General features: G+C 42.6%; 1 protein-coding gene across 1 annotated transcript in view; it reads left to right on the top strand.

The window, feature by feature from the left end:
* The window catches only part of MREG (melanoregulin), a 69,139-nt gene extending 64,419 nt beyond the window's left edge, over positions 1 to 4,720 (top strand). The window contains exons 4-5 of the mRNA XM_055121552.1: positions 937 to 1,100; positions 3,112 to 4,720. Coding sequence (XP_054977527.1) covers positions 937 to 1,100; positions 3,112 to 3,246 — 299 coding nt within the window. The 3' untranslated portion in view covers positions 3,247 to 4,720. The remainder of the gene's footprint in view (positions 1 to 936; positions 1,101 to 3,111) is intronic.
* Positions 4,721 to 25,586: the final 20,866 nt, after the last annotated feature.

Below are 25,586 nucleotides of genomic sequence, written 5' to 3'. Positions count from 1 at the left end.
CAAAGGTCAACTACCTTTATAATATGGGACAACTTGGGAGCAATAGTTGGTAAGAGAGACAGACATATTCAGTGTAGACTTTCAGAAGGATTACAGCGTAGATAGGCTTCAAAATTGAGAAGAATGCCTGAGGTGTTAGGGTAGACATCGGGTATTGTAGTTAATTAATTCTGCCATGTTTGTAGACAAACATGGATCTCACGTTGCATCCTTTTATGTAAACTCAATGTGATGTTTGAAAGTGAACTTATCAATTTCAGATTCTTTATTCCTTCTGCTTTGAGAGGTGAGGCAGTGCCCAGGATCCTCACTTTTCAAAAGTGGGGCTCTCAGTAACTGACCCCTGTTTATTTGATTAGGGTTCAGTGAGATGGTATGGCACTTGTGCCCGCTTTCCTTACCTGGTATCATTGTGACTTCATTGTCTCCATGTCACAATGTAAATTCCTCCAAGGCACATGAAAATCTAGAAGTATACTCTGGATAATGAATTTGAAAAAACCAATTATATCACCCCGATTAAGAAGATTTAAGTTTGGACAATCAGAAGCATGAGATTTTTTTGCATATTCAGAGATTCGTATAGGATTTCTGGGAACAGAGAAGAAGATAAAGAAGGGTCAAGAAGTGGGTTTCCAACCAAAAAGGGGCAGCAATCAATTGATGGGTATAAGTTTGAGGCCTAATTCTCAGTGAAAGCTTAAATTGGCTAAAAAAAAGACAGCAAACGCATTAAATTAAACTAAAACCCCTGCTGATCATATTGCACCTAAAGTACCTGGAGTGCTGCCTTTGGTCTCCAGTGAAGTCACTTTATGCAACCCACTTTAGGTGAACCCACTTAAGATTCTACCCTTAGGTTCCTGCAGGGGCCATACCATAGGGCAGGCATTTCCTGTGACCACTTTTCATGTAAATATTTTTTTTTTGTCTTAGGTTTTCAAAAGGAAGCTGATTCTTTGCTGTCAGTGACAAAACTCAGCACCATCAGTGATTCTAAGAACACAAAAGAAGCTCGAGAGATACTGTTAAAACTGGCCGAAGAGACGAATATTTTCCCAACAAGTTGGGAGCTCTCAGAGAGATACCTCTTTGTGGTGGTAAGTGGAAGCTTTTTCTTTTTATTCTTTTTTTTTTAAAAAAAATTTTTTTAATTTTATTGAATCACCGTGAGATAGTTACAAGCTTTCATGTTTGGGTTACAATCTCACAAAGATCAAACACTCATCCCTCCACCAGTGCACATTCCCCACCACCAATATCCTGGGTATACCCCCCCCCTCCTTTCCCACCTTCCTCCTGCCTCCATGGCAGACAATATTCCCCATACTCTCTCTCTACTTTTGGGAGTCATGGCTTGCAACACAGACACTGAGAGGTCATCATGTTTGGTTCATTATCTACTTTTGGCATGCATCTCCCATCCCAACAGGTTCCTCCAGCCATCATTTTCTTAGTGATCCCTTCTCTATTCCATCTGCCTTCTCCCCTCTGCTCATGAAGCAGTCTTCCAGCTATGGGGCAATCCCCCTGGTCCTTGTATCTATTGTCCTTGGGTGTCAGCTTCATGTGATGTTATTTTATACTCCACAAATGAGTGCAGAGTGGACGCTTTTTCATTCTACCCTGACTTTGCTTTAGAATTTTTACTTTTCTGTAGTTCCGTAGATTTTGTGACTCCAGCAAGACCAGCTCTCTGTGGTCTGAGCAAATAATTATGCTGTCGTTGCAGGCCTTGCTTTCCAGTGCTCAGCATCATTAAAATCAGCCGACTTAAAAAAAAAAATTGGATTTCTGTGTCAGAGTGATAGTTCAGCGGGTAGGGCCACTTTCCTTACATATGACTGACACGGGTTCAATCCCCACCACCCCATATGGTTCCCTGAGCACCGTCAAGAGTGTTTCCATATTTCCTGAGCACAAAGCCAAGAGTAACCCCTGAGCATTGCCAGGTGTTGGCCCCAAATAACTCCCCCCGCAAATTTAGATTTCTTGATTTTACTCAGATCATTTGAGCCTTAGTCATGACTCAAGACCTCAAGACTATACTTTTCATCTAATTTACTATGTAATCAACTTTGTGGACCCTTTGTAAGTTAGAGAGATTTGAGGAATGCTGTTTATGTAACCCAAGATTGCAACAGAATTTGAAGAGGCTCTTGAGTGGTGGAATGTTTCTGGGATATTAGAAGTTAAGGATTAAGGATAGTTTCTACATGCATTGAAAAGTTTAATAAACATCTTACTCATTATTTCTAGGATGTCTTTTGTGGCTGTTGTATTAGTTTTCCCATCAACATGATTTATTCCTATATTTTTCTATTAGTTGAGGTCTGTGATTTACAATATTTGTTTGTTTTTGTTTTTTGTTTTCTTTTGCGGGACCACATCCTGTGGTGCTCAGAGCTTACTTGTGGCTCTGTGCTCATGAATTACTCTTGGCAGGACTCGGGGAACCATATGTGGTGCAATGGATGAGAGCTAGATCCGCCACATGCAAGGCAGACATCCTGCCTGCTGTACTATCTCTCTGCCCTCTATAATATTGTTAATGATGGTTTCCCGTGTACTTAATTACAACACCACACCCATCACCAATGTGCCTACCTCCTTCCCCTAAAGACCCTCCCTTTCAACCCCCACAACCCCTCAATTCAGTTTTTTTGAGTCAGTTCTCCCATTGTGTTCTCTTAGACCCTTTATTGATACCTTGATATTAACTTTAAGTTGCACATATTTTTTTTTTTTTTTTGCTTTTTTTTGGGTCACACCAAGCGATGCTCAGGGATTACTCCTGGCTTTTGCACTCAGGAATTGCTCCTGGCAGTGCTTGGGGGACCATATGGGATGCCAGGGATCGAACCCGGGTCGGCCGCGTGCAAGGCAAACGCCCTACCCACTGTGCTATCGCTCCGGCCCCTAAGTTGCACATATTAAGAAAGATTATTCTGTATCTATCTCTTTCCTTCTGACTGACTACACTCAGCATCTTATCCTACAGTTTGAAGCAAATTGTGCTCATTTTTTTCTTTCTTAGAGCTGCATAGTATCCCAGGTTACTCCATAATGTTCCTATCTTAACAACATTTTCACTTTTAAATTTTTCAACAGGACCGTCTGATTGCTCTTGATGCTGCAGAAGAGTTCTTTAAAATTGCCAGTCAAACTTACCCCAAAAAACTTGGGGTCCCCTGCCTGGCAGATGGCCAGAAAGAATTGCACTACCTTCCACTTCCAAGTCCCTAAAGTGATGATTTGAAAGGAGCCAGAATTGGAGTCTTCCATAGAAACTCAAAGTCCGATGCGAACATGAAGAAGAGAGTGAGCAAGGAGAAACTCACTAAGTGAAACATAATTCTGAATCCTACACACATCTAAGGGTTTGGATCTCTGGTCTTCCTGAGAAAAACACTAATTGCTCTATGTAATGTTCAGACTACATGAAAACAGCATTGCATCAGAGGGTTGGTTGGGAATATTTCATCATGGGGGAACAGACTCCAAGATCTTGTTGCTCCAGTTTTGGTTTTGTTTGTACAATAATATCTACTCGTTAATCTTATTCGGAGAATGGAATATTCTGCCAAATATAATAAGATTAATAGAGTTTCCACTGAGCCCAGATTACCAAAAATAGTCGTTCTATAATGTAGTCTCATGATATCAGGGATTATATGACCTTTCCTTTATTTTTAAGTGCCTTCCAAATTTCTGAGGGGGTCAGAGGCATCCTTTTGATTATTGCCTCAGTTCAGATTATTCAGAAGAGTAGATGGTAGATGGAACAGATGAAAGAAGCATCTCGGATTGCTGCTCAAAGTAAGTTAGTTCCACATAGAATAACCCCAGGCAGAACTTCCTTGTGACTAGGTATCAAGAAGTTATTTTTTCACTGGTGGCACAAGCTTCTTAAATTCTCATCATTATTGATGTCCTTTTACCTCATTTGGGCAGATTGTCTATGTTTGACCTTACAGGCCCTTGATATCTTATCTGGGAGAGCTGACAGGTTGGGTGCCCTCTTCCGCCACCCTCCTCTCTAATCTGTTGCTGTCTTATGAACTGGAACTTGAACTTGCCTGGAACCTCTATAGTGGACTTGCAGCTCTGCAGGCCGAGTTGCACTGGAGAAGGTCACTGCTGAACTTTCTTTCTTTCTGAAGATGATTTTCCATAGTAGAGCAATACTGCCCACGTAGTCTGTTTTTGTCCACAAGTCAAGAAGTCCAGCTTTAGTCATTACCTCTTAAACTAGGAGTTTGACAAGAAATCAAGGCAGAGTTTATTGAAACGACTTGAGAAACTTGTGGGCTTTATCAGTCTGTTGCTGAAAATCATGGCAATATTTTTACTTTTATAGATTTGACTCTGTGACTTCAGGTTAAAAAGTAACTTGTATTTAGTCTGTGGGAGGGACTTGAAAATTTCCATTTCCTAACTAGCTCTTTTGGTAGTGATTGCAGTGTTAAAAGTACTTGTTAGTGGAGACACATGTTCTCCTTTTATTAATGCATTGCAGACCAATTTAGCCGACACTATTCAGGAAAATCCATTCTAGTTTAATAAGCTAAAAGTTTTATTTTTTATATTTAGAACTTAACCCTTCTCTCACATGATTTATAAATAGCCTACAGGTACTTTTCTTTACTTTTGTAGGCTTTTTCAAGATAAGTATACAAGGTGAAGTAAATAAAACTAAATAATAATAGTAATAAACATCTTTTAAAAAATCGTGTTGTTTCATTTCTGTCTTTAGAATTCACACATTGCCTTTCTGACTTTATTAGCCATCAAGAGAGATGAGATTATTTGCCTGTAGAAGAAAAAATTGTAGCCAGAGACTTTATTTTTGGTAATAAATGAGTAAGCATAATATTGACTCTTATGATTATAAGAGCATACAAAAATATCCAGGAACTTTTTCTCCTACTAAGCACTGTAGCATTGTCGCCCCATTGTTCATTGATTTGCTCGAGCAGGCACTAGTAATGTCTCCATTATGAGACTTGTTACTGTATTTGGCATATCAAATACACCACGGGTAGCTTGCCAGGCTGTGCCGTGAGGGCGAGATAATCTCAGTAGCTTGCTGGGCTCTCCGAAAAGGATGGAGGAATCAAACCTGGGTTGACCACATACAAGGCAAACGCCCTACCCGCTGTGCTATCGCTCCAGTTCTCCTATTAAAGGGTTTCTAAATTAAAGAGTTTCTAAATTTGCTCTTCAATTGGAGGTGTGATATGTTTCCAAAATATAAATGGAAAAGGTACTCTTTAAAGGGTGAAGAAACTGAGAAGCACATGGTTTTAGGAATCTAGCATTCTAAAATCAGTGAAGGGCAGTTCTGTGCTCAAGGCTACTGGACACTGCAGTATGCAGAGATGTCAAGGGTGGTGGAAGTGACCCTTTAGAAGTCACTGGGACCAGAATCCACAAAAGTATGGAGAATAGGAGGGTTTTTCTAGTTTCTAAATATTTTCCTATTGACTATTATATTCCTTCCCAAGGATTATACTTAGTAAATGGGTTATTTGGGGTGGTAGATGGATGTAAATTTATATACTAGTGTTTATTTTTAGAAAGTTCAGGGGGAAATTATGATTTGCACATCAAACATCTGATTTCCTGTTTCATGCATATTATTATTGCTTGGGACACACCCAGCAGTGCTCAGGGCTCACTCATGGCTCTATACTCAGGAATTACTCCCAGTGGTGCTTGGAGGAAATTCAGATGAAATTGGGGGTGCTTTTCGTTTGTTCAAAGATGATAAATTTACAGGAGGACAACATAATAATTTTTATTATGTTGTAAAAAGATGCTGGGCCAAAAATGTTTGAGAACCTCTAAGTCAAAGACTGCAAGGGCTAATGGTCCATATCCTAATTCAAATAGCCACTCTGGCCCCTATGAAAACTGGATGGATGCTGTAAGATCAATGTGGATTATGGTTAATGTGGAAGAATGGTCCAAGAGGTATCCATCATTAAAGCTGTTAAGTTAGATGTCGGATACTTTGTTTGTTTTGGGGTCACATCTGGCAGTGCCAAGGATTTATCCCTGGCTTTGTGCTCAGGGATAATTTCTAGCATACGTGGGGGATTACAGGTGGTGCTGGGATTCAAACCAGGGTAGGCCAGGTGCAAGGCAAGACCCTCAATGCTTATATCATGTCTCTGGCCCCTTCGATGTAGGATCTTTATAAGAATAAATTAACACAGACAGATTCAGCTACTTGACATGTGTCCGTAGATCTGGCAAATGTGTTATTTTTCTGTCAGTAAGACAGGATTAGAAAATGCATTACTTGGGATGGATAACAGAAGATAAACTGCTGTGTGTAAAAGTAGCATTGCAATGACCAATGATGGAGTTGCTCCAGAACTAGATGTATTCACCTTATGCTGTAATATAGTCAAAGCAACCTACCTGGACCATGTGGCCTTTCTAAAGAATGATGGTATCAGTGATGTTAGATCTGATGAGCAAAAAGTAGTCAAAATATGGGAGACCTTGGCAAAGTCACCTACATTAGAGGATAGGAGATAGAGTTTAGAGCTTAGGGCCTATCATTTCAGTAATGTTTTTAGGGGTCCAGAGATTTGGAGCATTGCAGGAACATCCTGTGTGAGTGAAATGTTGAGTTACTTCATTGTAGTCCACCCTCCTATAAGGAACTAGGTGAGGACTGGAGAGGTAGCAGAGTGGGCGAGGAACTTACCTTGCATGAAGCTGACTCAGGTTCAAGCTCACCCTCACATAGGGTCCCCCGAGCACATCCAGAAGTGATCCCTGAGCACAGAGCTGGGAAGAAAGCCTGAGCACAGATGTGGACCCCAAACCAAAAACAAACAACAAAAAAAACAAAAATAATTCTGCTGAGGGCTTGGAAGATGTTTCCACATTCTCAATGGTGAATATGCTTCCTTCCATGTAATGGTGGCGTGACTAGCACTGGGGGAAGTGCGATAGTAGGGAGGAGCTCTAAGATAGGTCAAGGCCAAGACCAAATGACTTGCTACTTAAGCCACCTCACAGGATACTGCAGACAGCTTGTGTTGTAAGTCTGATGATAAGAAAGGATATCCTGTGAACTTAGAATACTCCATAGGAGAATGACAGTTCAAACTCTCGCCCGGGTTCTGGGGTAAGGCCCTATCATTTTCAGGGGTGAATTCTACATTCAAAACAATTGTTCATCATGAGTGGGCTCTTTTCTGACCCACCAAACTAGAATCTGGCACCAACCTTAATGGCACTTGACACATCATATTCCCTTAAACTTCTCTGGACTCTGATAGTTTGGACACTGATAGTTTTTATTTTTATTTGTTTGAAACTTTATTTAAACACCCCAATTTACAACAATGTTCATAACAGTTGTTTTGTTTCAGATATTCAATGTTCCAATACCAATCCTGTCACGTGTGGTCCTCCCAACATCATTATCCCCAGTCCCCTCCTCCACAACCCTGCCTTTTTAGCAGGTGCAAAATAAGTAACTTTATATTGTTTGTGACAACATGTGTCACAATCCTATTACTAGAATCACTGAGGATTTGCTCAGCTCTTAGGTGCTAGTTAAGCTTCCTGTGTTACTGTTTTTGCTCACGAGGCTTAGTGGGACTTATACACAACTCCCCATCCAATTTGCTGTGCTCCTCCTGGGCTGTGAGTACAGTGAAATTTGACGCTGTTACACGGATCTGTCGGAGATCAATTGTGATGCTGGACCATTCGTGTGCCAAGAGGAAATTGGGTATGGATGGAGCCGTGGGCCCAACCACATCCTGAGGAGGGTCCAGGGATCTGGGCCTGGAGACTAGGCCTACCTGCGGTGCCTCAGCTGCAGCATCTCTCCAAATCAGTCCTCATTCTTGAGAGTTTTGAGGATGAAATACTCTTTAGGAATCAGGATAAGAAAAATAAGTATTAGCGTGGCCCTGAGAACGGTTGCAGCAGCAGGATTATGCATGGTTCAGCTCCATCTCTCTAATTTTCCTCCAGAAAAGAAAGGTACCAGGATTCCGGAGTAGCCTTTCCCAGAACTGGACATAAAAGCACACGGATGCCCACAGTGCTGCAATGGAAGGTCACAGATTCAGAGTGTAGCTCAGGTCTGCCCCTGTGGGGCGGAAGTAGCACTCCCTTAGCTGCTGGGATCTTTTAGTGTCTGAGCAATGAGCTGAGTCTCTTGGGACTGCCATCATCGATGAGACCTGCCTTAGCTTCTTACCTGGGGACATCCGGCCTCTGTTAACTAATGTTTAGTGTAGGTAGGGGTTTGCAAAGTTACCCCCAGCTTCAGAGTTCCCTTATTACATTGGCTGAAGCTTTTGTTTTGATCTCAATGTCCCCTACCCCCAATCTTACCCCTTGCCCTTCCTCCAAAGCTGTTTGCTAAAAAACTTCTTACATGCTGATCTGCATTTTATAATTTTTTCCCCCAGAGAATCTAATTGTGCTCATGTCTGAATCAACATGTTAACACCCAAACCGGCAATTGTAGATGGCATGTTCAGAATGTACTTGTTCTTTTTAGTATAACCAGGCCAGAATTTATTTATTGCAATTGATATTATTTAATTATGAATCATTAAATTTATTTATCTTTGGTATTATTTAGTACATTATTGAACTTTTATTATAGGCAGCCTAATTATATGTGGATTTATTTAAATTATTTTAGAAGACCATCATACATGTCAACTCTACTTTGGCTAAAACATTAGTTGCATAAGTTTTGCTGGGGGTTCGCTGTTTAAAATATAGTAATTCCTAAAAAATGAATTTATTGAAAGCAGCAGAAAATAGTTTATCTGATTACTCTCCAATGATTTGAGAAACAAGGAAATTCAAAACTGGCCTCTCCCCATTTGATGAACGCATTTGTTCATTTCGTGAGTCTATTCATACTCATAGTACAAGGAACATGTTATCATCCTATTAAGTTTCATTGAGTGGGCATGCTGACAATTTTTAAGTCACTACCCTGGACAGGTTGAAAATGGTCAGTCGCTTGGAGCTTTCTACTGATAATGTCTCAATAAATGTTTTATTAGCTTCTGGATTACTGTCCATATCTCTCTGTGACATTGCCAATGGACACTTAGCACTGCAATGTTCTAGTTCCTTAGGACACTGAACTGTAGAGAACCCAGTGTTCTTTCTTGGAACAGTTTTACCTTCATGGTACCAGGACACGTTGTGCACCAGGTCCGGGCAGACCTGGGGTGAAGGATGATGGGTGCGTGGAGAAACAGCCTCTGGGAGCAGCTGATGGCTGTTCCCTCTGTTGCCAAATACACACATATTATATAGGGGCAGGGGTGGTCTCAGCTTAAAAGGATGGTCCAATCACAGAAAGTTCAGCATTATTGGCCTATCACCTCTCCAACTGTGCTTTGTTCCGGTCCAATCCCAATCAAAACTAGATGCTGCAGTTAGGATGACTTTGCTAAGCATATGTGACAGTTTCTGTGTCTTGGGCTCATGTGACCAGGAGGTTGAGTGAGACTCAAGGCTGAACACCTGGTGTTGGCTAAGTGAGACTCAAGGCTGAACATCTGATGCTGGCTGACACCCTGTTCTTGTCAACTTTGCCCAGATACTCCCTCTTTCGAGGTTTTGCTTCTGGGCCTCTTTGCAAGGTCGGGTCTGATCTGCACCAGTGTCTGTCACCATGCTTCACAGTTCTCTACAACACTGGGTCAGGGAAGGAAGCCTTAGATGGAGTCTTTTCTTTTAGTAGTTTATTAACGATAAACTACTAAAAGCGATAGCACAGCGGTTGGGCGTTTGCCTTTCATGCGGCTGACCTGAGTTCGATTCTTCCACCCCTCTCGGAGAGCCTGGCAAGCTACTGAGAGTATCCAGCCCTCTCGGCAGAGCCTGGCAAGCTACCCGTGCGTATTGGATATGCCAAAAACAGTAACAATAAGTCTGTCAATGAGAGACGTTACTGGTGCCCACTCGAACAAATCGATGAGCAATGGGATGACAGTTTATTAACATTTATCTAATTTTAGTAGTCATCTATATTCTAAACAATTAGTGAGGAAGCACGGTATAATAAATACATATGGTACAAATGTGACATGCCATGCTAGATCAGGCATGGACTCCTGTAGGATGACATTACTTTGCCCTTTCCCTCTTTGCCACAAGTAGCTTGTCCCGGTTTTACCCAGAGTTTAGGCTTACCCCAGTCACACCCATCAAGGTGTTCCCGAATCTCTCCCATCCCTTTGTTTAGCTATAATCACTTCTCCATGCTCTCTTCCCCAAAAGAGTTAATCCTCGGCTTTCCCTTAATCCGACTCTGCTAATTTGCAAGGTCAGACCTTCCTAGGATACTGAATTTATATTATATAAGTTAATATTGCCTTTCTCCTCTTCTTGTGCCTTTTGAATAATTTACTTTAAAGCTATGACTGTTTTGTATAGACACAAGAAGACAATATTATGTTTTTATAACTTGGGAATTAATTGGCCTCAAATATTATTCCCTCCCGGGCCTCTGCTTTCTCCACTTAAGCCTCAGTTGCCCTCAGCTCCTAGCACCCCAAAGTAGGGTCCCCGACGTGGGACAGGAAGGATCCAGGGCAAGCGGTGAGTTATGTGCTACCCTGGCATCGAGATGGGCCTGGCCAAAGTGCCTAATTCTTAACTATAAGTTAAGAGCTTGATCATAGACAGTCATGATCCAATAGTAATTATGAGACTGGGACCCTGCCAGGGATAGGAAAGACTGATCTGGCCTGAGCACTGTAGTCTGAGATTGAGATGGCCCCAGGAGAGCAATTCTATAAGCTTTAATGCATCTCTTATTGTGTCCATACAAAATAATTAATATTATGAATTCTTATATGTTTGCTGGCTGAGGAGAAGAGAAACACATTCATGGGACTCCGCCCTTGGGTGGATCCTCCTGCTGAAAGAGAATTAAGTCCTAGGAGAAGCATCCCCTGAGGGAAAAGAACCTTACCCTATTGATGGTGACCACACCTACGTGTAGGCCCCAACCCCCTGATGCTGTGGAGATTTAACTAGGCTGTGAGAGTGGGTTGGGGGGCCAGATCCACGGGGAGAGATCCAGGAGAGCGGGAGAGAAGCGGAGGGAGAGAATGAAATAAACGGATCGAGCAACCAGTTTGGCCTTCTTCCTTCTTCCTTCCGTCGCCCACCCAGGGACGCCAGCTGTAAAAAACTAAAGAGCGCCGAGGGGGCGCGTGCACTCACGGGCTCTCCGGGCGGCTCTGTCTCACCACCCGCGTCCGGTGCCCCAGAACCGCTGTGTGTGCTGTCGGTCGAGGGCAGGCGACGGAAGGAAGAAGGAAGAAGGCCAAACTGGTTGCTCGATCCGTTTATTTCATTCTCTCCCTCCGCTTCTCTCCCGCTCTCCTGGATCTCTCCCCGTGGATCTGGCCCCCCAACCCACTCTCACAGCCTAGTTAAATCTCCACAGCATCAGGGGGTTGGGGCCTACACGTAGGTGTGGTCACCATCAATAGGGTAAGGTTCTTTTCCCTCAGGGGATGCTTCTCCTAGGACTTAATTCTCTTTCAGCAGGAGGATCCACCCAAGGGCGGAGTCCCATGAATGTGTTTCTCTTCTCCTCAGCCAGCAAACATATAAGAATTCATAATATTAATTATTTTGTATGGACACAATAAGAGATGCATTAAAGCTTATAGAATTGCTCTCCTGGGGCCATCTCAATCTCAGACTACAGTGCTCAGGCCAGATCAGTCTTTCCTATCCCTGGCAGGGTCCCAGTCTCATAATTACTATTGGATCATGACTGTCTATGATCAAGCTCTTAACTTATAGTTAAGAATTAGGCACTTTGGCCAGGCCCATCTCGATGCCAGGGTAGCACATAACTCACCGCTTGCCCTGGATCCTTCCTGTCCCACGTCGGGGACCCTACTTTGGGGTGCTAGGAGCTGAGGGCAACTGAGGCTTAAGTGGAGAAAGCAGAGGCCCGGGAGGGAATAATATTTGAGGCCAATTAATTCCCAAGTTATAAAAACATAATATTGTCTTCTTGTGTCTATACAAAACAGTCATAGCTTTAAAGTAAATTATTCAAAAGGCACAAGAAGAGGAGAAAGGCAATATTAACTTATATAATATAAATTCAGTATCCTAGGAAGGTCTGACCTTGCAAATTAGCAGAGTCGGATTAAGGGAAAGCCGAGGATTAACTCTTTTGGGGAAGAGAGCATGGAGAAGTGATTATAGCTAAACAAAGGGATGGGAGAGATTCGGGAACACCTTGATGGGTGTGACTGGGGTAAGCCTAAACTCTGGGTAAAACCGGGACAAGCTACTTGTGGCAAAGAGGGAAAGGGCAAAGTAATATCATCCTACAGACTCCCTTTTTCGAAAACCAGTTGCTGGCATGACTTGTTTTTTTAAAATCCCTCTAGCATTCGTTGTGTCAAGTATGTTGATGTGGAAGTCAACTCTATTATACATCCTAGAGACATAGATTTAGCATTCTAAGTATTCTAATCAGGAATGCACTTTGCAAAGATGGTTGTTTAGTCATCTCAATAATCTCTATAAAAAAATGACGCCAAGATACATCAAGTTGCATACAGGGAGTCAGGCCTCGTTTTCCACTTGTGAAATGAGTGGTAGATGAGGCCAGTGGTTAGCTAGGCTCTGGTCTTCATCATACTGTTTCTGCAGGCCTGTGGGTGCTAGAGATCCTTAAACACTGCAGGGCACAAGACTCAGCGTTCCATTTGTCCTTTGCGTGCCTCAGTCAGACCCGACAATCAGCTGTCTGGTTTTGTTACGGACATACTATTGCTTCTGCCTGAGAGTTCAACTTTCCCTCAGGTTTCTTTCAAACTTTAATTTCAAAATTATGGATTCTGAGAAGGGAGAGACTTCTCTGAGATAGCAAGAGTAAATGCGTGATTCCTGGCTAGTAGGGTTGTAGGTCTAGAAAAAAATTGGGATTAAAATCTGCTTCCATTGCAATTCAATATCTGGTTTCAAAATCATGGGGAGGAGACACGTGGCCTAATGTTCTCTTCTTGCCAGAAATCTCTGATATATTCTTTTTTTTCTTCAGCAAGATATTTTATAGGTAACAAATTAATAACAAAGTTTACACAGGAAAACAAAATTCCTAGAATCACTAACATAATTCTGAACAAAGCTGAAAGTTCTAAATAAAATCATAAAAAAGAATAAACACATAAATCTAAATTTATCCACATAAATACACTAAATTCTTCTTTCAAAAGGGAACGAACATTATTCAAATGAGAAATGCAATGTTTTCAATAAGTAGTAGCTATCTAAAAAGTTTTATGAACAAAAATAGAAGTACAGACTTCATATCTTAAATAAAAATTAACACAGAGAATAAAATATATAAGTGTGTGTTTAAATCCATAAGATCTAGAAGAAAATATAAACAATCTTGTGCTTTAGTAATGATTTTTATAAATTATTTTTTATTAGTGAATCACCATGAGTTACAGTTACAAACTTGTGAACTTTCATGTTTGCATTTTGTTTATATCCCTCCATCAGTGCCCAGTCCTCTCCACCAATGTTCCCAGTATCCCTCCCACCCTCCCACCCCATCCCCCCACCCCACCCCACCTCTGTGGCAGGGCATTCCCCCTTGTTCTCTTTCTCTCCTTTTGGGTGTTGTGGTTTGCAACAGAGGCACTGCGTGGCCATGGTGTTTGGTCTATATTCTATTTCCAGAGTGCATCTCCCATCCCATGCAGATCCTCAAACCACACTTTACCTGGTGTTCCCTTCTCTATGCGAGCTGCCCCTTCCTCCAGCATGTGGGGCCAGCTTCCAAGACTTAGAGCCAACCTCCTGGTACTTATCTCTACTATTATTGGGTGCTAGTCTCCTATTCTGTTATTTAATTTTATATTCCACAGATTAGTTCAATCTTTCTATGTCTGTCTCTCTCTTTCTGATTCATTTCACTTAGCATGATACTTTCCATGTTCATGACTTCATCTTTTCTAATAGCAGCATAGTATTCCATTGTGTAGATATACCAAAGTTTCTTTAACCAGTCATCCATTCTCGGGCACTCAGGTTTTTCCCAGATTCTGGCTATCGTAAACAGTGCTGCAATGAACATTCGAGTGCAGATGTCATTTCGACTCTACCTTTTTGCCTCTCCGGGATGTATTCCCAGAAGTGGTATTGCTGGGTCAAATGAGAGCTCAATTTCTAATTTTTTGAGGAGCGACCAAAGTGTTTTCCAAAATGGGCTGAACCAGTCGGCATTCCCACCAGCAGTGTAGGAGGGTCCTTTTTTTCCCCACATCCACGCCAACAGCGGTTGCTTTTGTTCTTTTGGATGTGTGCCAGTCTCTGTGGTATGAGGTGGTATCTCATAGTTGTTTTGATCTGCAGAAATCTCTGATATATTCTAAAGGGCTAAGGACTTTGTCAAAGATCAAATTGATCTTGCTGGTTTTTAAAAGAGGAATGTCATGTAGAGAAAAGTTCACCGTATCACTGTATCACTGTCATCTCATGGCTCATCGATTTGCTTGAGCGGGCACCCTTAACGTCTCCATTGTGAGACTTGTTGTTACTGTTTTTGGCATATTGAACACACCACAGGTAGCTTGCCAGGCTCTGCCGTGCAGGTAGGATACTCTTGGTAGCTTGCCGGGCTCTCTGAGAGGGATGGAGGAATCGAACCCGGGTCGGCTGTGTGCAAGGCAAATTCCCTACCCACTGTGCTATCGCTGCAGAGAAAAGTGAAAATCCGGAAAAGAAGAGAGTGCCCAGAACATGGCTCAGGAAGTACCTGCCTTGTAAGCATAAGGCCATGAATTCAGTTCCCGAAGTCACACACATGCATTGAGAGCTGTTCAATCCCGATGGCTCTGCTCTCTGGGGTCCCTGAGCTGCAACAGAGTATGTAATCGCTGGATGTGTGTGAACATAGCCACTAAAACTCTCCACATCCACCAACATCACAACTACAAGTGTGAGCACTGTGGTCGGGAGCACAATCTCTGACGAGCTCCTGTGCAGGCACCACAGGCAAGAATGTGGGGACTCCTGGTCCTGGCAACAACAATAACAACACAAAGGAAGGGAAACAAATGAAAGGAACTCAACCTCTGTCATGCCAGACCTCCGGTAGAACCAGCCCTAATGTCCTGAGGGATTTCCTTCTTTATTCTGCAAAATAAACATAAAATATAGTTAAATGTATATGTAGAACTTTATATCCTGATTACTGATTCTAGGTCAGAGTCACAGACTCGGATATCTCCAAGGGTCACTTGGCATATGCACTTATATGTTCACCGCAGCACTGTTTACAATAGCCAGAATCTGGAAAAAACCCGAGTGCCCTAGAACAGATGACTGGTTGAAGAAACTCTGGTACATCTATACAATGGAATACTATGCAGCTGTTAGAAAAAATGAGGTCATGACGTTTGCATATAAGTTTATCAACATGGAAAGTATCATGCTAAGTGAAATGAGTCAGAAAGAGAGAGACAGACGTAGAAAGATTGCACTCATCTGTGGAATATAGAATAATAGACTATAAGACTAACGCCCAAGAATAGTAGAAATAAGTACCAGGAGATTGTTTCCATGGCTTGGAGGCTGGTCTCTCATTCTGGGTAACTCAGGGAAGGGACCACCAAGTAAAATGTGGTTGGAGGTCATGTGGGGGAAGGGTGAGGCAGGCGGAATACAGACTAGAGACTGAACACAATGGCCACTCAACACCTTTATTGCAAACCACAACACCTAATCAGAGAGAGAGAACAAAAGGGAATTCCCTGCCATAGTGGCAGGGTGGGGTGGGGGGAGACGGGACTGGGGAGGGGGGGAGGGATGTTGGGTTTACGGGTGGTGGAGAATGGGCACTGGTGAAGGGATGGGTTATCGAACTTTGTATGGGGGAAGCATGAGCACAAAGATGTATGGATCTGTAACTGTACCCTCACGATGACTCTCTAATTAAAAATAAACTAATAAAAAAAAAACAAGGGTCACTTGGTGGGGACTTTTATTTGTGGGGGGGGGTGTCACACCCAGGGATGCATGGGGGTTACTCCTGGCTCTGCACTCAGGAATTACTCCTGGCAGTGCTCAAGGGACCATATGGGAGGCTGGGAATTGAACCAGGGTTGTCCGCGTGCAAGGCAAACGCCCTACCCGCTGTGTCTCCAGCCCCTTGGTGGGGATTTTGAATCAAGAGGAGAACGCTAAAGGAGTGCTCTTAGGCTAAAGGAAGCAATGACAACTCCGCTGTCACAGAAAGGTTAATTTTTTCCAGTTATTCTGATTTGTAGAAGCTTGACTTTTGGCACCATGGTTTATAATATTGACAATGGCAGGGTTTAATGCACAAGACATGCTGTCAGCGCACGCTCCACCAGTGTGTCAGGTGGCACCATTGTTCTGGTGTGCCCTCCCCCCAGCCCCCCTTGTGATATGCTTTCTACTGAAGACCACTTCTCAGTTTCTGTTGCCTCTGGGTATTTAAAAAAATTAAACTATTTAGCACCAAGGTTGACAAAGCTGTTCATGACCCAGTTGTTTTAGGCAGTCACTGTTCCAACGCCAATCCCACCCATTCCCTCCAACGGTGTCCCAGGTTTCCTACCCACCCCCAACCCTTTGCCGGGCACAAAAGACTTTATTTTATATTGCTTGCTACAACTCAATGACTAATGGAATTATCAAAAAATACCTCAGTCAAAGAAAATTTGTGAAAATCTCACAATAAGGCTAATTTTTTTTTCTTTTTGGTTCACAGGGGTTACTCCTGGCTCATTAACTCAGGAATCATTCCTGGCGGTGCTTGGGGGACCATATGGGATGCTGGGAATCGAACCCGGGTCGGCCGTGTGCAAGGCAAACACCCTGCCCGCTGTGCTATCACTCCAGCCCCCAACACCATAGGGTTATTAAAGTCATTGTGGGCTTATTGAGCTTGTTGTTTGCTGACTGAGCCTTCTTTGTTGTAGTTTTTTTTTTTTTAATTTATCTTTACTTTTTAATTGAGCTGAGTTGGCTTTTATGTTACTTTCCATCTAATTTTCTGTGCTTCGACTGGGCGGTCAGTACTGTCTGGTTTTGTTGTCTGGTGGAATTTGGAGCTGTCCTGCCACAGCTTATGTGTTGTGCCCTCGGGCAGCTCCAGGACCTGTCAAAAGGAGCCGGCTCTCAGCCTGCCCTCCTCCTGAGGGGCCCAGAGTTTTCAGCTCAAAGACCCGTGTACCCGTGAGTTTCACCTGCTTGGCGTTTCTTCCGAGACTAGTCCTGAAACCCTGTTAACTGGGCGGCTGCTTACATGGCAGAGGCTGTGGGATGTGGCTGTGGCTGCTGGCGCTTTGGGATGTGAGGAGTGGGGGAAAGGGAAGTTACGGAAAGGCTGTCCACCCCGCTCCCCTACCCCCACTCTGCCAAGACCCCAGAGTTTTTTACTCCATAAAGCAGTAGACCGGGGTGTTTCTTCTGCTTGATGTCTCGGCAGAGGTTATTCACAAAGCAGTCAAGCTGGGTTGTTGGGTGCTGACTGTGGGGTGTGAGTGCAGCTTTGGCAGGGTGGGGACTGGCCTGGCCCCCCTCCCCAGGATGCTCCAGAGTTTTCAGCCCGAAGACTGGTGAACTCATGAGCTGCATTGGCTTGACTTGGCATCTCTTCCAAGGTCAGTCTTGGAGCTGTGAAGAGGGTTGGTTGCTTCCATGCCTGCAGCTGTGTGGTGAGGGTATTTGTTTTCTTAAGATATTTCTTTGTATCAGGGCTGGAGCGATAGCACAGCAGTAGGGCGTTTGCATGGCACGCGGCAGATTTGGGTTCGATTCCTCCGCCCCTCTTGGAGAGCCCGGCAAGCTACCGAGAGTATCCAGTCCACACCGCAGAGCCTGGCAAGCTACCTGTGCCCTATTCGAAAAACAGTAACAACAAGTCTCCAGATGGAGACGTCACTGGTGCCCGCTCGAGCAAATCGATGAGCAGTGGGATGACAGTGACAGTGACTCACAGATAAAGGAGATTATTCTGTGTCTGTCCCTCTCTTTCTGACAAACTTCACTATGCAGGACGCTGACTATGCCAAATAGACATGGTTTTTGACAAGAACCAAAGGAGCATGATTGTTATATTAATTTAAACAATTAAAATGGTTGTTACTAAATTAAAATATGAAAAAAGCATTCCATAAACCAAAGATATATGCACAAGCCAACAGTTTATTGTGTATCACAAATCAGTAACATTTTCTATTATTAAGTAGCAGCAGAACATCATTTCTGCAAAGCTGCATTATATTAAATGGAATCAATGTAACAAATTTTATATCTTCCATTTATTTTTTGACGTATAAAGTTTCTCATTTTTGTTTGCACAGAATATCTTATGTGTATATTGCTTTGTCCTCTCTTCTTAGTGAGCCTGCAACTTCTCAGACCATAAGCATTTACATGATTTTCGTAGGCATCATGAAGTATTTGACAAAATGTTTGGACCAACAGATACAATAATATATGAAAATATAGTCTTACAATATCATTGCTATCACTGAACTCTAACAAGAAGAAAATTGTCCAACCTCCTTCCCACCAAAAGCCCCAACAATGGTACTTCCCTGTTGATTTCATTTGCATGCCTGTTTATTAGTTAGGATGAACACCATTCCATATGCTTGTTTACTCCTTTTATCTCTTCTGTGACTTGTCTATGTGCTTCTTTTGTCCTTGGTCTAGGGGGAGAGCATCTACTTTGAAATTTTAACAAGGTCAAGCTATGCAGCAGTCATGTATAAGTGATCATCAACACCTGCTTCATGTTTAAAACATCTGTTTTATTGGGCTTGTCTTTGCTCTACTACTTGTCAGCTTTCAGCCTGGCGTTCTCACTGTCTCACATGGCAGCCTCCAAAATAGAGGCTAAAGGGATTGAAAAGCACTTTAAATAAGCTTTGAGACAGACTATGCCTCTTCAATTCTTTTCACGGGGTATGATTCTTCAGGATCAAGATGATGAAACTTCTTCACACATATTTTACGACAAATTGCTGGTTATTAATTATTGGTTGTGAATTATTTTGCATTTGCAAATACTCGTCTCAATGCTAGAGATTAGATACAAGATGAAGTCCTGGCTTTGAGATTTTGATCCATATTTCAGAGCTCACAGGGAGTATACACAAGTCATGTATGGTAAATTGCTCATGTTGCTAATGTGGAAATTGAGTTCAGGTTACTTTTCACACAGAGAACCAGTACCTGCTAGATTTATTACTTGGACCTCTGATTTCTGGCTCGGTTTTCTTCCCATTTTCTCCAATCCTGCCCTCCTCTGGTCCTGCATGGGTTGCTACATTTTGCAATATAATTTGATCCCCGACACATCTGAATTCAGCTAATGAATGGTTACATTTCTTTATTTTCACATCAGAAATCCATTACAAAAAATAATTATTTTGCTCTTTCAAGTCTGATGAAAAATTACCATATAGCTATGGAAAACCTTTTAAAACATTGGTTTTGTTATTCTTTATTTTAAGTTCTATAGTGCTCACAGTGGGAACCAAGCAGCACTTTGTTCATGAAGAAATATTAAAATATAGTACAAAGATTTTATTAGTGGGTGACTCTAGCATCATCATTGCCAAGGTTCAAATCCAATCTGGGTGGTGAAATATTGAACTGGTATGATAGCACAGTGGGTAGGGCTTTTGCCTTGCACATGGCCGACCCGGGTTCGATTTCTCCATCCCTCTTGGAGAGCCCAGCAAGCTACCGAGAGTATCCCGCCCGCACAGCAGAGCCTGGCAAGCTACCTGTGGCATATTCAATATGCCAAAAAGAGTAACAACAAGTTTCACAATGAAGACATTATTTTACTGGTGCCCACTTGAGTAAATCAATGAACAATGGGACAACAGTGTTACAGTGCTATATTCAAGCTAACCATGTTTAGTGTCCATAAAATATATACAACAAAGAATTGCCTGCTTTGTCCTAGAACAAATATTGTCTCTCAGATATTCTGAGCACCCCTTCTCTGCTAGGAGACTTGGATTCATCCTTTAGCAACTAAACAGATAGTGTCAAGTTGTTTTAAGTGAAGCAGAGCCTCCTAACTGGCCTACACCAATGGTTTTCACATTTGAGGGACTTTTTACATACAAGGTATGGTATGGTCTTGGTGTGGTAACACCCAAGAGAGCATGCATTTTTAGGACTAACATGGAGATGGCGAGTATCCATTTTAATAGATTTTTTTATTGGTGAATCATCGTGGGGTGCATTTACAAACTTATGAACTTTCGTGTTCGAATTACGGTCATACAATGATCGTTTACCCATCATCCCTCCACCAGTGCCCATTCTCCCCCATCAGTGTTCCCACATCCCTTCCACCACCCCCACCCCATCCCCTACCACCCCACCTCTCCTCTGTGGCAGGACATTCCCTTTTGTTCTCTCTCTCCTTTTGGGTGTTGTGGTTTGCAATAGAGGTATTGAGTGGCCATCATGTTCGGTCTATAGTCTACTTTCGGCACTCATCTTTCAACCAAAATGGATCCTCCCAACATTCTTTACTAGGTGTTCCCTTCTCTACCTCAGCTGCCTTTTCTCCCAGCATGTGAGGCCGGTTTCCAAGCTACTCTTGGGAGTTAGTCTCCCATTCTGTTACTTTCTATTTCACAGGTGAGTGCAATCTTTCTATGCCTGTCCCTCTCTTTCTGACTCATTACACTTAACACGATACTTTCCATGTTGACCCACTTATATGCAAATTTCATGACTTCATTTTTTCCTAACAGCTGCATAGTATTCCATTGTGTAGAGGTACCAAAGTTTCCTTAACCAGTCATCTGTTCTTGGGCACTCGGGTTTTTTCCAGATTTTGGCTATTGTAAGCAGTGCAGCAACGAACATACAAAGGCAGATGTCATTTCTACTATACTTTTTTGCCTCTCCGAGATATAGTACCAGGAGTGGTATTGCTGGGTCAAATGGGAGCTCAATTTCTAATTCTTTGAGAATCGTTCATATTGTTTTCCAAAAGGGCTGAAGCAGTCGACATTCCCACCAGCAGAGAAGGAGAGTCCCTTTCTCCCCACATCTGCACCAATACCATTTGCTTTTGTTCTTTTGGATGTGGGCCAGCCTCTGTGGTGTGAGATGATATTTCATTGTTGTTTTGATCTGCCTCTCCCTGATGATTAGTGATGTAGAGCATTTTTTCATGTCCCTTTTAGCTGTTTGGATTTTTTTTTGAGAATGTTTCTGTTCATTTTATCATCCTATTTTCTGATGAAGTTCGATGTTTTCTTCTTGTGGAGTTCAACAAGTGCCTTGTATGTCTTTGATATCAACCCCTTATTGGATGTATATTGGGTTAATATATTTTCTCATTCTCTAGACTGTCTTTGTATTTTTATCACTGTTTTATTTGAGTGCAGAAGTTTCTTAGTTTAAGTTAGTTCTATTTGTTTTTCTGTTTCCACTTGCTTGGCCAGTGGCATGTCATCTTTGAAGATACCTTTAGCTTCAATGTTGTGGAGGTTTTGCCAACCTTGTCTTCAATGTAACTTATGGATTCTGGTCTGATGTTGAGGTCTTTAATCCATTTTGATCTGACTTTTGTACATGGTGTTAGGTAGAGATCTGAGTCCAGTTTTTTGCATGTAGCTGTCCAATTTTGCCAGCACCATTTGTTAAAGAGGCTTTCCTTGCTCCACTTCACTTTTCTTGCTCCCTTATCAAAGATTAGATGATAATATACTTGGGAGGGGGGTGTTCCATTGGTCTGCGGTTCTGCCTTTGTTCCAGTACCATGCTGTTTTAATTATTACTGCTTTGTAGTAGAGTTTGAGGTTGGGGAGTGTGATTCCTCTCATTTTCTTTTTCCCAAGAATTGCTTTCGTGGGGGCTTATTATTCCATATGAATTTCAGGAGGGTTTGCTCCATTTCTTTGATGAATGTCATGGTTATCCTTATAGGGATCACATTGAATGTGTACAATGCATTGGGGAGTATTCAGAAAATCAAGTACCTTGGAATCAGCTTAACTAAGAAGGTAAAGGACTTGTACAAAGAAAACTACAAAACGCTACTTCATGAAATAAAAGAGGACATGAGGAAATGGAAAGATATTCCCTGTTCATGGATTGGGAGAAATAACATTTTAATAGATTTTTAAATTCCCCATCCACTCCCTTTTGTTGCTTATTGTGGGAGTGATGTCTAGAGGTCACACCCATTTAGTTGTGGTATTTACAAACTTGGTTGTGTTGTTTGAATACTAGATGTGATGTTTGGTGGGGCATATACATTTCAATTGTAGTGCCAGAAATCAGCACCAGCAAATCCACTGGGATCCCACTTGAAAATGTGGGAAGTTGGAGATTCCACATATGTGGACTATGTTGGAAATTGTACTTGAGATCTCAATGACCTCAGGCTTGCAAGGCAGCTACTTTTGGCCCTGAGCTCTCCTGGATTCCTTCATGAGCCTTTACTTGTAGAATAGTTTTTGACTGACAGCAAAATGCCACATGACGCACTCTCAGTTTCTCACATTCTAGCTATCTTGCACAAGTATGGTATGTTTATCACAGTTAGTGAATCAGTATTGATGAGAAGTTCATATTATTTATTCATATTTCTTTGGTTTGATCAAAAGACCCTTTTCTGTCATAGGATTTCACACGAGAACATATTACATTTGGTTATCATGTCTCTTTGGGGTCTTTTTGAGGGGGGTGTTTCTCAGACTTTCCTTGTTTTTGAGGAGTATTGGTCAAGTCACTCCATTGGGAATTGTCTGAAATGCCTCTTGTGGTTAAACTAGGACAAAGGTCACAGAGGCAGCGTGTCCTGTTTCTTCACACTGTGTCAAGGTGCCATAAATGCAATTTATTAGGTGACTAATTCTGATCATGCCAATCTTGACCAGCTGGCTGAGAGATGATGTGCTTATATGTTTTATTTTTTGAAGATTTTTATTATTGAATAAAATAATAAAAAGTTATATTATTATTGACTAAACTGTGAGAGAGATCTTTTCAAAGCTGTTCATGATTGAGTTTCGGTCATACAGTGTTCCAATACCCATCCCTCCACCAATGTATGTTACCTAGCATCAGTGCCCCCAGTTTCCCTCGCATCCCCACCCCCGTCACCTCCCCAGCCCCCGCCACCAGACTACCTGTCTGGCAGACACTTTTCATCTCTCTCTTTCTCTCTCTCCAGCAGATTCCATGTAGGTGAGCTCGGCAGCACCTGGGGAGAAAGACCAGACATTTGTGGTCCCTCTTGGATTTAGTCATGTCTGAGAATGTCTGAGGGATTAGTGGGTAATATAAGAATTGGATCAAGCTGCAAGTCTTAGAGAACTCTATACAGGAGGGGGTTAGTTGTCTATGCAACAGGAAAGCTGGGACCAGTGTGTGCCTCATAGGCGTGTCTATGGCTAGCTTCAGCACCACATCTTCAACAGATGCTTGAATATTCATGAGTTCATTAGGGATGCAAGGGCCAGACTGAGCATCTACCTCCATGGAAGGAAATGTGATTGCAAAGGATAAAAGGCAAGTTAGTTGTGAGGCTGGTGGGGGTCCCCAGGTAACTTATGTGAGGAGAAAGGAAGAGAGAGGTGGCAGGGGTAGGGTGGGGTGGGGATGGCAGAAGGGATACTGGGGACATTGGTGGTAGAAAATGTACACTGGTGAAGGGATGGATGTTCAATCATTGTATGATTGAAACTCAACTGTGAAAGCTTTGTAACTATTTCACAGTGACTCATTAAAAAAATAAAATAAAATTAAAAATTTTTTAAATTTAAAACAAAGGAAGGAAATTTACTGTTTTCTCTCTATTCACCTCTGCCACCAGGGGACATCTGGGGAAATCTAGGAGTCTTGCTCCTTGCAGAAAAGTCAGTCCTAGACTTTACCCAGGCCTTTCAGGTTCTTGCCTTTCTCTCTGAAAAGAATTTCAGAAGAAGATGAGCAATGAAGTCAAAAGCAGGCTTTGGAAGGGAAGAGAGAAAGAGAGACAGAGACAGAGACAGAGAGACAGAGAGAGACAGAAACAGAGACAGACAAACAAAAACAGAGACAAAGACAGAGAGACAAAGACAGAGACAGAGAGACAGAGACAGAGAGACAGAGAGAGACAGAAACAGAGACAGACAGACAGAAACAGAGACAGAGAGACAGCGAGACAGAGTCAGAGAGAGAGGCAGAAAGACAGAGAGAGAAAACATGCTCAAGAGAGAACATGGGTTTCTCCAGAGCGTAGATGAAGCTCCATTACACATCCCAGCATTAGATTTGAAAGTATGCAAGTCCAAATTTCAAGAGAGGAGATTCGGGCATACGTGTGTTTGGGTACCACAAGCACTTGGCAGCAACACAGGGCTCGGGCAGCATATGCACATGCTTCCTTTATTCAAGTTGGCTTTCGTAGGGACTCTTCCAAGATGTCCTATGTGGGGCTTTTTACCTTGGTAAGCGCTTGTTGCTAGGGTGGTTGCCAAAGGGTAGAGTTGGGAGCAGTTGATGTTTTTCTTTGATATTCCTTTCCTGGCCTTTGTTCCTACTGGAGATCTCTGAGGAGGGAGCAGGTAGTAGGTAAAGGTCTTAGAAGGCCTAAGTTCCTGTCTTCACAAGGTGGGTTTTTGCAGCCTGTGCTGCAAAATTCTTACTTCCTAAGCATTCATTGCCATGGGGGAGGGGGGATGCTTCCCTATCACCTGCCTGCTCCCTCTGTGCCTGTCAACTTGGAAGGAAGGCATCTGGGCCACCTCCAGCTGTGCTCAGGGCTCAAGGGTCACTCCTGGCAGTGCTCAGGAGACCGTACGTGACGCCAAGGTCACCCTTGGTTGGCCATATGCAAGGCAGCCCCTTCTGTTCCTGTACTAGCTCTGCATATCAGTGTCTGCCATTTAAAAAGAGTTCTGCTAAAATAGCACTGGCCCAAACTACTGGATTGCTAGGCCAGCCACGGCTTAAAGGAAGTCAAGAAGAGTCATTTTAACTGGGCACTTAGCACCTTCGACAAAATCTCTGGGCTTCCCAACCAGCAGCATCTGCTTCAGGTGAAGAGCTTTGTGCCGCCTCTTCCTTTTATACAGAGCAAAGAGATCTTCAAAAGAAAATTCAGACAGCTTTGCATTCCCTCTTGCTTAAAGCATTCCCCCCACCCCCGCCCCTTGGGAAAAGGTTCGGTATTCTCAACATACTCATGAGACTCTTGTCTCTTTTAGACTCATTCTGCAAACGAGCCACAAGAGCTCCCATTTAGTTAGACATACTTGGTTCCACACCATAGCCCGGGTACTTGGTGATCTTTATTCACGCCAGCTCCTTACACTCCCTCTTAGCTGGTTCTGCCCCACCTCCTTCTCACTCTTCAGATTCTGTGTTTCCGTGCCTGTAAGTACATCAACAAAACCTTTCTCAGTTCTGCAGCCTAGCTTAGGTGTCCCCTAACAGATATATAATTTCAGATCTTTAAGCACTTTTTCTCCATGGTTCTTAGCACGGCCATCATCTTGATTCTATTTATGTGATTATTAGATCAA

Source organism: Sorex araneus, chromosome X, assembly GCF_027595985.1.
Source record: "Sorex araneus isolate mSorAra2 chromosome X, mSorAra2.pri, whole genome shotgun sequence".
NCBI lineage: Eukaryota > Metazoa > Chordata > Mammalia > Eulipotyphla > Soricidae > Sorex > Sorex araneus.
Note: the sequence above shows the minus strand (reverse complement) of the source record. Positions and strands in the feature narration are given on the sequence as shown.